Below are 12753 nucleotides of genomic sequence, written 5' to 3'. Positions count from 1 at the left end.
GAATGTGATTTTCACCCCCAGCCCTCGCCAGTCGAGCCAGGCCGCCAACGCGGGGCGGCCCAGATGCCTCCTCGTGGGAATTTCGGCCACCCAGGCCGGGGACGGCGAGCGGGCGCGCGGCAGCGTGCGCCCATGGGCGTCGTGCTCCTCCTGCCTCTGCTGGCGGCGGCGGCGGCCGGGCTGAGCCTGCGGGCGGGCAGGATGCGGCACCTGGGGGTCTGCCCCAACCAGCTGAACCCCAACCTGTGGGTGGACGCGCAGAGCACCTGCGAGCGGGAGTGCCAGGCTGACCAGGTGAGCGGGGGGCCGGGGGGGAGGGATGGGGCGGGGGGTGTCCCCAGGTCCCCCCAGGAGATGCTTTGGGGTGTGGGTCCCGTGCCCAGCGGCGCAACCGCTTCAGTTGTTTCGCGGCAACGCACGTAGCCTGCCTGCAACTTCGCCCCCCCCCGACCCCTGCTGTCGGCAGGCGCAAGGGGTGCACGGGGGCCGCTCCCTGGCCCCCCAGCAGGCAAAGAAACCCCTTGTTGCCCCCCCACATCCCACCTCGGGGCCAGGGCACCCCCTCTGGGCACCAGCTGAGGCGCTGGGACGAGAGGAATGCATGTGCTGGAACAGAGCCGTCCCCACCCCTGCAATTGGGCAATATACGCCCCCCCCCGCCCCCCCCCCATTTATTCCCTGAGGGCAGGAGCCCACCCACAGACCGGGCTGCCCACCCCCAGCTCTGGGCTCCCCACCGATGAGCAGGGCCATGGCCACCTCCACTCCGGTGAGGGCTGCCTGGACCCGGGGTGTGGGGCGGGGGAAGCGACTCCTTCACAATTCATCTGTGCAATGAGTTCTGCCTGCCCTCAGCCAGCAAAAGCTGGGAGGGGTGCGGCGTTCTCTGCTGGGGGAGAAGGGGCTGTCATCACAGTGCTGCACCCCAACCGTGCCGGGGGGTGCTGAGGGTGGGCTGGCTCTTACGCAGAGCCCAGCAACACTGGGGGTGCACAGGGCTGCCCACCCGAGACCCCCGGGGCGGGTGGGTGGGAGCGGCACCCACGGCCACAGCAGGGGGGTGACCCCCATCTCCTCTCCCCCCCGCTCCGGGCAGGACTGCGAAGACTTCGAGAAATGCTGCACCAACGTGTGCGGGCTGCGGAGCTGCGTGGCCGCCCGCTTCGCCGACGGCAGCCTGCCGGCGCTGGCGCTGGCGCCCGCGGCCTCCTGCGAGAGCTTCGTGTGCGCGCAGCAGGGCTCCGACTGCGACATCTGGGACGGGCAGCCCGTCTGCAAGTGCAAGGACCGCTGCGAGAAGGAGCCCAACTTCACCTGCGCCTCCGACGGCCTCACCTACTACAACAAGTGCTACATGGACGCCGAGGCCTGCCTGCGCGGCACGCGCCTCACCACCGTCCCCTGCAAGCACATCTTCACCTGGCCCGACACCAGCCCCGTGCCGCAGGAGACCACGGCGCGCCCCACGCCGGGCGCCGGCCCCGAGGCGCCGGTGCCCCCCGCCCTCTACAGCAACCCCTTCCACCAGTCGGTGCGCGCCGGCGGCACCGTCAGCTTCCGCTGTGACGTCAGCGGGCGCCCGCGGCCAGACATCACCTGGGAGAAGCAGAGCGAGCGGGAGGAGAACTTCATCATGCGTCCGGACCAGATGTACGGCAACGTGGTGGTCACCAACATCGGCCAGCTGGTCATCTACAACGCCCGCCACGAGGACGCCGGCATCTACACCTGCACGGCCAGGAACGCCGCCGGTCTGCTCCGCGCCGACTTCCCACTGTCGGTGCTCAGGCGGGAGCCGGGGGGCACCCCGCGGGCCGCCAGCCCCCAGCCCTTCCCCAGCGCCGAGTGCCTGAAGGAGCCGGACCGGCGGCGCTGCGAGGCCCTGGAGGTGCGCTGGCACTTCGACGCCAAGCAGGCCTCCTGCCTCACCTTCCGCTACGGTGGCTGCGGGGCCAACAGGAACCATTTCGAGACCTACGAGGAGTGCCGTGCCGCCTGCCTGGGCAGCGCCCGCCCCACCTGCCTGCTGCCCATGGTGCAGGGGCCCTGCCAGAACTGGGAGCCGCGCTGGGCCTATAACCACCTGCTGAAGCAGTGCCACTCCTTCGTCTACGGCGGCTGCGAGGGCAACACCAACAACTTCGAGAGCAAGGAGACCTGCGAGGACGTCTGCCCCTTCCCCAAGAGCCTGCAGTGCAAGGCCTGCCGCCTGAAGAGCAAGATGGTGCTGAGCCTCTGCCGCAGCGACTTCGCCATCGTCGGCCGGCTGATGGAGATCGTGGAGGACCAGGACTCCGGCATCGCCCGCTTCGCCCTGGAGGACGTCCTCAAGGACGAGAAGATGGGCCTCAAGTTCTTCAACATCAAGTACCTGGAGGTGACCTTGACCAACATGGACTGGAGCTGCCCCTGCCCCAACATGACGGCGGAGGACGGGCCGCTCATCATCATGGGCGAGGTGCACGACGGCATGGCCACGCTGGACCCCGGCAGCTACGTCCGGGCGGCCAACGACAAGCGGGTGAAGAAGATCTATGAGCTGATGGAGAAGAAAACCTGCGACCTCCTGAACCGCTTCCAGGACTAGGGGAGAGCCAGGACCTGCCAACGCGGGGAGGGGTGGAGGGCCCAGACCCACCACGGCGGGGCCAGCCTGGGGAGCCCCCGCGCCAGCGCCTGTCTCCAGGGATGGCCACCGTCCTGCAGCTCACCGCAGCCCCGTGCTGAGCTCCAGCCCAGCTCCCGCCCGTTATTTATCCACTACCTCCCCCCATATCCCCCAGCCCCACCAGCAGCAATAAAGGACTGGGTTGGGTTGCAGAGTGGGGGGGAGGGCTTCCCCCAACCCACAAAAATCCTTACCACTAGACCGAAGCCTCTGGGCCCAGCGTAGCACCCACGGATGCTCCCGGTGCAGGATCTGACCCCCACGTTGCCTCTGTGGGTGGGGGGGATGCCCACCCTGAAAGCATCAGGGACCGGCTGCAGGCGGGGGGCAAACCCCTCGGGTTTATTTGGGGGGGTGGGAAGGGGGGACACGCAGCACAGTCCTGGGGGAGAAGGGAGATGGGTCCCCCTCCGCCGTTGGCACGACGTCCTGAGGGAAGCGGCACCCAGACGTCTCCCCCACCCAGGGGTGCTGTGCCCCTCCAGGAGGCATCAATTTGCAGGGGGGGGCTGTGCTGGGAGACACCAGGAAGGTGCGGGAGGGTGCGGGAGGGTGCGGGAAAGCGCTGGGAGATGCGGGAGGGTGTGGGAAGGTGCGGGAGGGTGCAGGAGGGTGTGGGAAGGTGCGGGAGGGTGCAGGAAGGTGCGTGAAGGTGCGGGAGGGTGCGGGAGGGTGTGGGAAGGTGTGGGAGGGTGTGGGAGGGTGCAGGAGGGTGCGGGAAAGCGCTGGGAGATGCGGGAGGGTGTGGGAAGGTGCGGGAGGGTGCGGGAAAGCGCTGGGAGGTGCGGGAGGGTGCGGGAAAGCGCTGGGAGGTGCGGGAAGGTGCGGGAGGGTGTGGGAAGGTGTGGGAGAGTGTGGGAGGGTGCAGGAAGGTGCGGGAAGGCGCAGGAGGGTGCGGGAGGGTGCGGGAAGGTGTGGGAAGGCGCAGGAGGGTGCGGGAGGGTGTGGGAGGTTGCAGGAGGGTGCGGGAAAGCGCTGGGAGATGCGGGAGGGTGTGGGAAGGTGCGGGAGGGTGCGGGAAAGCGCTGGGAGGTGCGGGAAGGTGCGGGAGGGTGTGGGAAGGTGTGGGAGAGTGTGGGAGGGTGCGGGAAGGCGCAGGAGGGTGCGGGAGGGTGCGGGAAGGTGTGGGAAGGCGCAGGAGGGTGCAGGAGGGTGCAGGAAGGTGCGTGAAGGTGCGGGAGGGTGCGGGAAGGTGTGGGAAGGCGCAGGAGGGTGCGGGAGGGTGTGGGAGGGTGCAGGAGGGTGCGGGAAAGCGCTGGGAGATGCGGGAGGGTGTGGGAAGGTGCGGGAGGGTGCGGGAAGGCGCTGGGAGGTGCGGGAAGGTGCGGGAGGGTGTGGGAAGGTGTGGGAGAGTGTGGAAGAGTGTGGGAGGGTGCAGGAAGGTGCGGGAAGGCGCAGGAGGGTGCGGGAGGGTGCGGGAAGGTGTGGGAAGGCGCAGGAGGGTGCGGGAGGGTGCGGGAGGGTGTGGGAGGGTGCCGGCAGGGTGGGTCACTGTTTGCGGAAGATGAGACTCTTGTTGTTGGCCGGCATGTCCACCTGGAAGCACAGGGCCCGGGGTCGGGGTGGGGGTCCCCACGGATGCAGGGACTGCGTGTGTGTCCCCCCCAGACCCCCACCTACCATCCTCTCCAGGCGCAGCCCGTTGGCCTCGGCCAGCTGCCGCAGCAGCGCCGTGTCCCGCAGGCCCCAGCCGGGGTTGCTGTTGGGGAGGGTGTCGCGGGTCAGGACGGACATCTCACCCCTGCGCTCCCCAAACATCCCCGGGGGGACGGGGGCCGCCCTGGGACCCCCATCCTCCCCCCTTACCTCTGCCTCAGGCTGCGGTCGAAGTCCACGTTGCTCTGGGGGCTGATCTGGCCGTCTATGGCGTAGGGCTGCCGGGAGGCGAAGCCGGAGCTGCAGGCACCAGCCACCGCCTGTGTCCCCCCCCGGTACCCCCGCCCCTAGCCCACCGGCTGCTGTCCCTGCCGTGCACAGAAGCCACGCGAGAAGGGACACAGCCCCTCGAGAGGGACCCACCATGGGTCCCGTCACCCGCCGCAAGCCCCCAGGACCCTGCCCCGGCTGGGGAGAGGGAGGACAGGGTCCCCCGCATCCAGGGCTCAGCATGTGCCCCAAAAAGCCAAGCACCCCCAAAGCCGCACCCCCTCACCTCTCTCCACCCCACGCCCAGAGCTGCCCTCCCATCTGCCACCCCCCCCCCACCAACACCATCCCCAGGGACCCCACACCCAGCAGGATGCTCCTGCACTGAGACGGGGGTCTCGGCCGCGCAGCACCCACCCCGTAAGTGAAGAGCACGGCTCCGGGCTTCAGCAGCACCCCAGCCCCCTTGAACAGGCCCTGGGGAGAGACGGGGTGGGGAGCAGGTCAGGGGGCTGGGGACACCCCCGGGAGCCCCAAAGCGGGGGACAGGGACCCACCCCGCTCACCTCGGTGCAGCGCAGCTCGGCGATGTGCATCATGTTGATGCTGATGAGCAGGTCGAGGGTGGCGGGTTGGGTGCCCCCCCAGGTCTCCCAGCCCTGCGAGACGTCCACCAGGATGGGGGGCAGGATGTTGGGCACCCCCGTGGCCTCCACGTAGGCAGCGATGCTGCAGGCACCAAACCCCACGTCAACCTCAGCCGGGGCATCGCCCACCCCTCTCACGCATTTCCCCCCACCAGCACCCGCTGCAGCAGACCCGAAACCCGCCCATGCCGGCTGCCAGCAGTGTCTCCCAGGTGGAGTCTCTGGTGTCTAATAATGAGGTTGTGCTCGCAGCACAGCCTCGGGGGGGGGGGGCTCTGCACAGAGCGAGGGGTCTGCAACAGGCCAAAGGGTGCAGGGGGGGGGGGGGGGGGGGCGGGGCACGGCTACTGAAGGGGCAACAGTTGGACAACCGGTGGCACACGGACTGAGACACCCCAGTGCCAAGAAACAGGGGGGAAAAAAAAAAAAAAACCACACCAAAAAGTCCCAATTCGCGTCGCCTCTCGGCAGGGCAGCCAGAGCACGCTGCGCTCCCAGCTGCCCGCACGCGCACTGCCTGCGCCCATGTGCCCGGGCTGCCCGCGCACGGCCGGCGCCGCTGCTCCAGCGCCGCGCGATTTCGCTGCGGTTCGTACGCTTTCCGGCGCAGCCGGCGGCCAGGCCTCGGCTCCCGAGGCAGCGGAGCGGGGAACCCCAGCCTCCTGCCCGCGGCCTGCTGTTAATTTTTAATCGCGGCGGCGCACGCTGGGTGCCGCTGCCAGAGAGGTGACGGGAAGGGCGCTGGCTGCAACACCCCCTGGACAGGTGCCAATTTCGCCAGCGTGCCTCCATTTTATTTTTTGTTTGTTTGGTTGTTTTTTCCTGGGGGGGGGGAAGAATTCCTCCCCGCGCCGCAGAACCGGGGCAACGCGACTCCAGGAGCGGGGTGCGAGCTGCCCGCCGCACGTGAGGTGTCAGACCCGGCGTTGTCACCCAGCATCCCGGTCGCGCGTGGGTAACAGCGACCACCACTCAGCAGCGCGCGCGTGGGTGCTTCGTGGGCAGGAATCGCTCGGAGCGGGGTGCGCTGGCCGGGAGTCGCGTTCTGGGGCTTTTCTGGGAAAAATCAAGCACGGAGGCAGGGAGGCTGTGCTGTTTGGGAGTTGGATATTGGAGTTTTCTGGGGAAAAAAAATAAAGCATCCACCTGAGAGCTGAATATTAACTGCTTTCTGGAAAAAATAAAGCGTTGCGCTGAGGAGCCTGGGCTGTCAAGGATCGATAGCGGTGTTTTCCTGGAAAAACCCAAATCATGAAGCCGGGGCGCCCCGGGCCGCCCCAGAGCTGGATAGTCTTTCCTGGGATAAACCACAGCACTGAGCCGGGGAGGCCGGGCAGTCCGGCCGCGGGCCCGTGGGGAGGGGGCTGCAGGCTGTGCCCCTGCGGGACCCTCCCCCCCCCACAACCCCACGGGACTCCACTCACCTGCGCAGCGCCTGGGGGTCGATGTCGGAGGGCTGCCAGCGGGTGTGGGGCAGCGCCCGGGCGAAGTGAACGGCGTGGACCCCCGCACCCGCCCCCACCTCCAGCACCTGCAGGGTGCCGGGTCCCGCGTGGGCGCCGGGTCCCACGTACTGCTGCAGCACCTCCAGGATCGGGCCCTTGTTGCGCTCCGCCGCCCACGGCTGCATGGCTGTGGCCGCCCTGCGGGGACTACAGCTTCCAGCCGCCCTGCAGGGACCCGCCCCCGCGCGCCGTGGGTGGAGCTTCCCACGTGGGTTTTAAAAAAAATAAAATCAAATCAATTTTACGAAAATAGAAAATGAGAAGCGGCGGTTTGTGCGCCGCCCGGGAATCGAACCCGGGTCGCAAGAATGGGAATCTTGCATGATACCACTACACCAGCGGCGCCCCTAGTTTGCAGCTCGCCCCGCTGACACTCAGCCTTCCCACGCGTGACCGCGGAGCCGAGCCCCCCAGATGGCGTGGGGCGGTGGGCGCCGCCGCTCTCCTGCCACGCGTGACCCTTTCCCACCACTTCTCACAGGAGCGGGTTCGTGCTCCCCGTGGACACCGCAGGAAAAGGGGGGTGCGTGGGGCACCCCGGCTGCGGGGAGCCAGAGGGGGGCAGCGGGGTTACCCCGCGGCCCGAGTCCTCGGCGTGGGGGCCACCGCCAGAGATCCGGGGTTAGGGAAATGCTGCAGGCTGTGCCCACGGGCGCCCTGTAAAACCCGGATGGGTGGGTCTCGGGTGGGGAAACTGAGGCACAGGCCCCCCCCGCCCCCCTCACGGGGGGTGTGGAGCCGGTCGTGGGGTCCCCCTGGGTGACGGCTGTGTTTAAGCGCAGTAACGAGGGTCGCGTCTGGAGTCGCGTGGGGGGTGATGGCTGCGAGGTGCCCCCCGTGTGAGCTGCCCACGGGTGTTTGGCACCCCGCGGGATCAGGCCTGGCTTCGCGGGATGATTTTGGGGGTGGGGGGCTGGGCAGCCTCCCACCCCGGCAGGGCTGTGTCACTGCGGCCACATGGGGTGAAAGGGCCAAGGTCACCCGCGTGGGGTGGCTTCGCTGCCCCGCCCCCGAGCAAGGCCGGAGTGTCCCGAAGACCCCGGTGGGTTAGTCACGCGGCCTGCTCCCAAAACCCTGCGTGCCACCCAGCCACGGGCGATGCTGGGGTGGCGGGAGGGGGTGTCACCTCCCACTCTGTGGGACGGCCCACGGCTCCCGGGCGGTCACGGGGCTCGTTCCAGCCCTGTCCCCGTAACAGTGGCACCTCAGCCCCTGCCCCGGCACCCCCTCGCTGTCCCCTGCCCGGGTCCCGCGTGTCCCAGGAGGAACTCCTGCGTGTCCCCGGGTGTCCCGCGCCTCCCGTGCTCCCGAGTGTCCGCCCCCGTGCTCCCCGTGTCCCCCGCGTGCCTCTGCCATCTTGTGTCCCACGAGTCTCCCGTGCCCTTTCTCCTACCTGATCCCTGTGCCCCCCCATGTCCCACGTGTGCCCCCTGTGTTTTTCCCGTGTGCCCCCCACGCGTTCCGCGCGTGTTCCTAGTGTGGCCCTGTGTCCCACACGTGCTCCCGTGTCCCCATGTGTTTCCTGTGTCCCTCCCACCTCCCACGTGTTCCCCCTGTGTCCCATGTGTGTCCTCCGTGTATGCCCATACTCCATGGGTGCCCCTTACGTTCCTCGCGTGTCACTTGTGTCCCCTACACCCCCCACGCGTGCCCCATTTGTCCCGCGTGTGTTCCCAGTGCATTCCCCGTGTGTCCCCACATCCCACGTGTGCCACCTAAGTCCCTCGCGTGCCCCCTGCGTCCCCCTGCACCCTCCCACGCGTGCCCTCGTGTGTCCCGCGTGTGTTCCCTATGTCCCACGTGTTTCCTGTGCCCCCTCTACCTCGCCCGTGTTCCCCCTCTGTGTCCCCCGCGCGTCCCCGCATCCCACGCGTGCCCCTGACGTCCCTCGCGTGCCCCATGCTTCCTCCCGCACTCCCCACGCGTGCTCCCTATGTGTCCCACGCATGTCTCCTCCCCGACCCCCACCATCTCCCACCCGCCCCCCTCCGCAGGTGCCCCCCCGGGTCCCGCGCGGGCCCTTTAAGGGCGGGGGCGTGTCGCGGCGGCCGGCCCGGCCCGGCCCGTTAAAGGCCCCGGCGAGGGGCACGCGCCGCACTCCGGCGGGGCCCGGTTGCGGGGTGGCCCCCCCGCCCCCCCCCCCACCCCGGTGCCGCAGGATGTACACGCTGACGCGCGGCCCCAGCAAGCTGGCCACGCAGCGCCGCACGGGTAGCGGGGACGGGACGGGAGGTGCGGGGGGGAAGCGGGGGGCGGTGCGTGGGGCCCCGGGGCCGCCCTGACGCCCGCCCGCCCGCAGGTCCCACGCAGCAGGCGGTGGAGAGCAGCGAGCTGCGGGGTCGGCTGCAGCCCGGCGCCTGGCCCCCCGCCAGGTGAGCCCCGCACGGCGCCCGCGCCCGCCGTGACCTTGGGGAAAGGTTACCGGGCCGCGCCGTCGGGGGAGGGGCCGGGGGGCGGGCGGGTGGGTGCGCGGAGGCCGCTTCCGAAAAGCAGCGCGGGGAGCGGGCAGGGTGCGGGTTGCGGTCGGGACAGCCCCCCCCCCCCCGCCCCTTCCTTTCCCGCAACCCACCCGTGCCAGGCCCCGGGGGCGGGCACCGGCCGCGCGACCCCGCGGGGGGGGCAGAGCCCGGCCTGGCAGAGCCCGCAGCCCCGCGCTGAGGGCCCGCACGGCCTTGTCCGCTGCAAGAAATGGACGAGACCCCCCACGCCGGCTCCCCTCCCGCCCCCCCCGGGGTCTTTCCCGCACGAGCCGCCCCGCAAACCGTGACCCCTCCGCGCTGCCGGGGCCCCTTAGACTTTGTCCCACCAGAAACGTGGCCGCTGCGGGCGCGTCCTGCGCGGAGCCGGGCAGAAAAAGCCAAAACGCTGGAGTTTTGCACCCAGCGCGCCTGTGAACCCCCATCCCAAACCTTCCCCTTCCGCCCGCCCGGGTTTGCTGTGCCCGGGCCGAGACTGGTTTAAGTGCCCCGCTCCCAGTTGGCAGGGGGTTTCGTCCCAGTCTGGGGGCGCCTCGGGGACATGCAGGGGGCTGGGGCGTGCGTCCCCCTGCCCAGTGCCTGGCTGGGCTTCACTCCCGTTTTCCTGATATCCCAGCAGCGTCGATGGCAGGCTGCTTTTATTTTAGGGGCTGCACTGTGCAGGAACCCCCCTCTCCTGGGGGGGCTGAGTCCCTTTCGGTCCCCTCACTCAGGGACGGGGCTGAGCGGGACAGGCTGGCTGCGACTGTGCTCCCGTGGGTGACGTGGGGCACCCCAATAACTGCTGTGCTTGTTCCGAACCACGGCGGGAAGTGCTGCCTGTCCGTCCCTCCCCCTCACCTCTCACCCACCGTTTTCCCTTGACAGCCCGGCCCAAAAACTCGTCTTCAACAGAGTGAACGGCAAGAGGCCGCAGGCGCTGCCGCAGCGGGTCCCGGCCCCCGAGGAGAGCTACACGCTGGCGCACGAGGAGAATGTCCGCTTCGTCTACGAAGGTGAGGGCGGAGGGTCCCTGAGGGCGGGCGGCCGATTGCTGTCCCATCCTGAGGTGAGGGGGGCTGGGGGACACGGGGTCCCTCCGGGAAGCTGCCATCCCAAAACCTGTTTCCCCCACCCCGCCGCCACCCCAGCCTGGCAGCAGGTAGAGCAGCAGCTGGACGGCAGCCGGAGTGGGGAGAGCGCCTGCGGCCCCGTGCAGTACGTAGAGAAAACCCCCAACCCCGAACTGAAAAGTAAGTGGGAAGCACTCAGATGGGTGGTGCATCGGGCTCACAGGTGTAGTGAGCTGGCATGGGCTCAGCTGGGAACCTGAGCAGGGCTGTGGTGGGAGGAAGAGGATCCCAGTGCTGGAGGGCTGAGTTGGGTCTGTCCTGCTGGTGCTGAGGCTGCTCTGGGGGTGCTGGGGGGCAGCTGGCTCCCAGCAGCGGGGTGGGGGGATGTCCCACCGTGGCCCCGTCGGAGGAGGCCAAGCAAGCAGGACGCCTGGTCTGTGACTCTCCCGGAAATCACGCCTTCTCCAGCCACCGAGGTGGGTCCGACATCGTGCCGCAGAGGAGCCCCCTGGTCCTGCCATGGGGACCGGCCGAGCGCGGCCGTGCCGGAGCGCAGCACAGATGGGACAGCGTGCATCTCTGATGGCAGCTGGACCAAGGGCTGCGAACGCAGCGCGGGGGCTCCTGCAGCGGCCGAGAAGTCCCCAAGAAGAACAAGATCCCATAAATGCAGCCTGGCCTTTTGGGGACAGGGCACAGGGTGGGGATACTTGGGGCTGTCATTTTTTAATTTTTTTTTTTTTTTTTTTTGCAGTGGCAAATAGTGCAGCTCAGGGCGAGCACCTGGAGCTCTGCTCCCTGCTCCGGCTGCTCTGCTACGCTCTCCTCTCCCTCCCCTCTCTTTCAGACTTTGTTCCCATCGACCTGGAGGAATGGTGGGCGCAGCAATTTCTGGCCAAAATCGAAAACTGCTCGTAAAAGGGAAGAAAGGTTTGGGGTGTGTTGGGGTTTTTTTAAGAGAAACAAAGCTGAGAGCATCTGGTCAGAAGCCAGAATCGGTGGCGTTTTACCACCACATTTTTAAAAGATGACCGAAATCCCGTGACCCACGCTGCCAGCCCAGCGAGGCCAGCAGGACCGGACCACAGCCATGCCTGGCCGTGCACCCCCTCCCTGTGCCCGGCGCAGAGGAGCAGCGTGCGGCCCCAGCCAGGATTCCTTAAGTGCCAGTTCTTGGACCGCTGCAGCTCCCGCAGCCACCAGCTCCCAGGGACACTGCGGTGCCGTCCTGGGGACGAGGGAGCGGATCCCCCCGTAGCCGCAGGGAGGACAGCGGGGTGCTGTAGCAGGACCGCCAGACAATAAAGCGCTGAAACTGCCCGTGGAGAGGCGCTTGCGGGACGGGGAGGATGCGTTCGCAGAGGCGGTGAGGCGGCTGGGGTGCAGCGTCGCGCCCTGGGCCGGGGCGTCCCCGTAGCAGGGGGATGCTGGCTGCTGAGTCCTGGCTGAGCGGGAACCGCGCTGCTCGGGGGGGCAGAGTGTGGGGGGGTAAAGCTGCAGGAATGAGGGTGCCAGGGCCAGTCCCCCCCCTTGCCTTGACACTGCTCTGCCAAAAGCCGTGCTGAGCCCCGAGCCAAAGGTCTCCCCCTTGCCCATGGCTGTTTGGGGGGTGCAGTTTGGGGGTGTCAAGAGAGGGTGGTTCTGGCTCCCTGCAGTGGAAGAGATGGGAACCCCCCCTTCAGCCCCCAGGGGCACTTAGCATATTAAAAAAAAAATATCCCCCAGCCTATGGGCTTTTCCAGGCTGCACGGAGCCCCCCCAGGTTGGGTTTTGGAGGGCACCCCCCTTCCCCCCATGTCCTCCCCTCAAGGCAGCGAGCAGACCAGCACAGCCTGAGCCCACCAGGGCTGGCACTGCTCTCTGACACCAAAGGAGGCCAGGAAACACCCAGTGGAAGAGAAAAAAAAAAAAATTAAAAATCTTTATTATTCCTATGAGGGGAATAACAATGAGACTGCAGCCAGAGGGGAGCAGCAGCAGCCTGGGACCTGCGGCGTTTCTCCCACCGCCTGTGGCCACCACAGCCTGGGAAGGTGGCGCGTTGCCGGCAGCAGCACAACCCCGAGCAGCGGTGCCGGGCTGGTGAGCGATGCTGGGCCTGCCGCGGGGTTGGTGTGGCTTGGCACCACGGCTGTAACCGAAATAGAGTGAGCAGCACCGCACAGAGCTGGCAGCGCCTGCCGGGGTGAGAGGGAGGGCTGTTACAGCACCCTGGGGCTGAGAAACGCTGCTTCGTTAAGACTTTCTTCGTTGAGGCCAGGATGAGCCCAGTATGGTGGGCTGGGGCTGGGAGATGTTGTCCCTGCCACTGATTCCTCCACCGGCTCTGCCACGATGTCCGTGGGCACTGTGGGGGCTACGCTGCCTCTGTGCCACCCACCCCAGGCCCGAGCCTCACAGCGGGGTCACCGGTACGCCAGAGGGATGGGGGGGGGGGGCGTGGGGGGGTGCAGCCTGTTGCCGCTGTGCCCAGGGTGCTGCCAGCCCGTGGCAATTTGGCATCTCACCCCCTCCCTTTCCCACTGCTCCCCATCCCAG

General features: G+C 68.3%; 3 protein-coding genes and 1 non-coding gene across 4 annotated transcripts; 2 read left to right on the top strand and 2 right to left on the bottom strand.

Moving 5' to 3' along the window:
- Window positions 1–63: 63 nt before the first annotated feature.
- WFIKKN1 (WAP, follistatin/kazal, immunoglobulin, kunitz and netrin domain containing 1) lies at window positions 64–2699 on the top strand. Its single transcript, XM_086759489.1, has 2 exons — window positions 64–294; window positions 1097–2699. Exons 1-2 carry the CDS (start codon window positions 64–66, stop codon window positions 2585–2587), a joined length of 1722 nt encoding a protein of 573 aa, XP_086615615.1. The 3' UTR covers window positions 2588–2699.
- Window positions 2700–4026: 1327 nt separating this feature from the next.
- METTL26 (methyltransferase like 26) lies at window positions 4027–6872 on the bottom strand. Its single transcript, XM_086759486.1, has 6 exons — window positions 6606–6872; window positions 5101–5263; window positions 4952–5011; window positions 4475–4542; window positions 4289–4367; window positions 4027–4204 (listed from the first exon to the last, which is right to left on the bottom strand). Exons 1-6 carry the CDS (start codon window positions 6809–6811, stop codon window positions 4157–4159), a joined length of 624 nt encoding a protein of 207 aa, XP_086615612.1. The 5' UTR covers window positions 6812–6872; the 3' UTR covers window positions 4027–4156.
- An 88-nt stretch (window positions 6873–6960) lies between these two features.
- Window positions 6961–7031, bottom strand: TRNAG-CCC (transfer RNA glycine (anticodon CCC)). The gene has a single exon. It is a non-coding gene; the product is annotated as a tRNA-Gly (tRNA).
- A 1730-nt stretch (window positions 7032–8761) lies between these two features.
- Window positions 8762–11535, top strand: MCRIP2 (MAPK regulated corepressor interacting protein 2). The gene is made up of 5 exons (XM_086759487.1): window positions 8762–8897; window positions 8986–9058; window positions 10031–10158; window positions 10294–10395; window positions 11063–11535. Exons 1-5 carry the CDS (start codon window positions 8846–8848, stop codon window positions 11131–11133), a joined length of 426 nt encoding a protein of 141 aa, XP_086615613.1. The 5' UTR covers window positions 8762–8845; the 3' UTR covers window positions 11134–11535.
- The last annotated feature ends 1218 nt before the right edge of the window (window positions 11536–12753 follow it).

This window comes from Chlamydotis macqueenii, chromosome 15 (assembly GCF_036417535.1).
Source record: "Chlamydotis macqueenii isolate bChlMac1 chromosome 15, bChlMac1.mat, whole genome shotgun sequence".
Classification (NCBI taxonomy): Eukaryota; Metazoa; Chordata; class Aves; order Otidiformes; family Otididae; genus Chlamydotis; species Chlamydotis macqueenii.
This window is presented reverse-complemented; position numbering and strand designations above follow the sequence as displayed.

Coding starts and splice junctions, on each gene's coding strand:
- WFIKKN1 (XM_086759489.1), top strand. CDS start 64: ATGCCTCCTCGTGGGAATTTCGGCCACCCAGGCCGGGGACGGCGAGCG. Junction 295..1,096: donor GGGAGTGCCAGGCTGACCAG/GTGAGCGGGGGG, acceptor CGCTCCGGGCAG/GACTGCGAAGACTTCGAGAA.
- MCRIP2 (XM_086759487.1), top strand. CDS start 8,846: ATGTACACGCTGACGCGCGGCCCCAGCAAGCTGGCCACGCAGCGCCGC. Junction 8,898..8,985: donor GGCCACGCAGCGCCGCACGG/GTAGCGGGGACG, acceptor GCCCGCCCGCAG/GTCCCACGCAGCAGGCGGTG. Junction 9,059..10,030: donor GGCGCCTGGCCCCCCGCCAG/GTGAGCCCCGCA, acceptor TTCCCTTGACAG/CCCGGCCCAAAAACTCGTCT.
- METTL26 (XM_086759486.1), bottom strand. CDS start 6,811: ATGCAGCCGTGGGCGGCGGAGCGCAACAAGGGCCCGATCCTGGAGGTG. Junction 5,264..6,605: donor GACCCCCAGGCGCTGCGCAG/GTGAGTGGAGTC, acceptor TGGTGCCTGCAG/CATCGCTGCCTACGTGGAGG. Junction 4,205..4,288: donor GGCTGCGCCTGGAGAGGATG/GTAGGTGGGGGT, acceptor CTGTGCTTCCAG/GTGGACATGCCGGCCAACAA.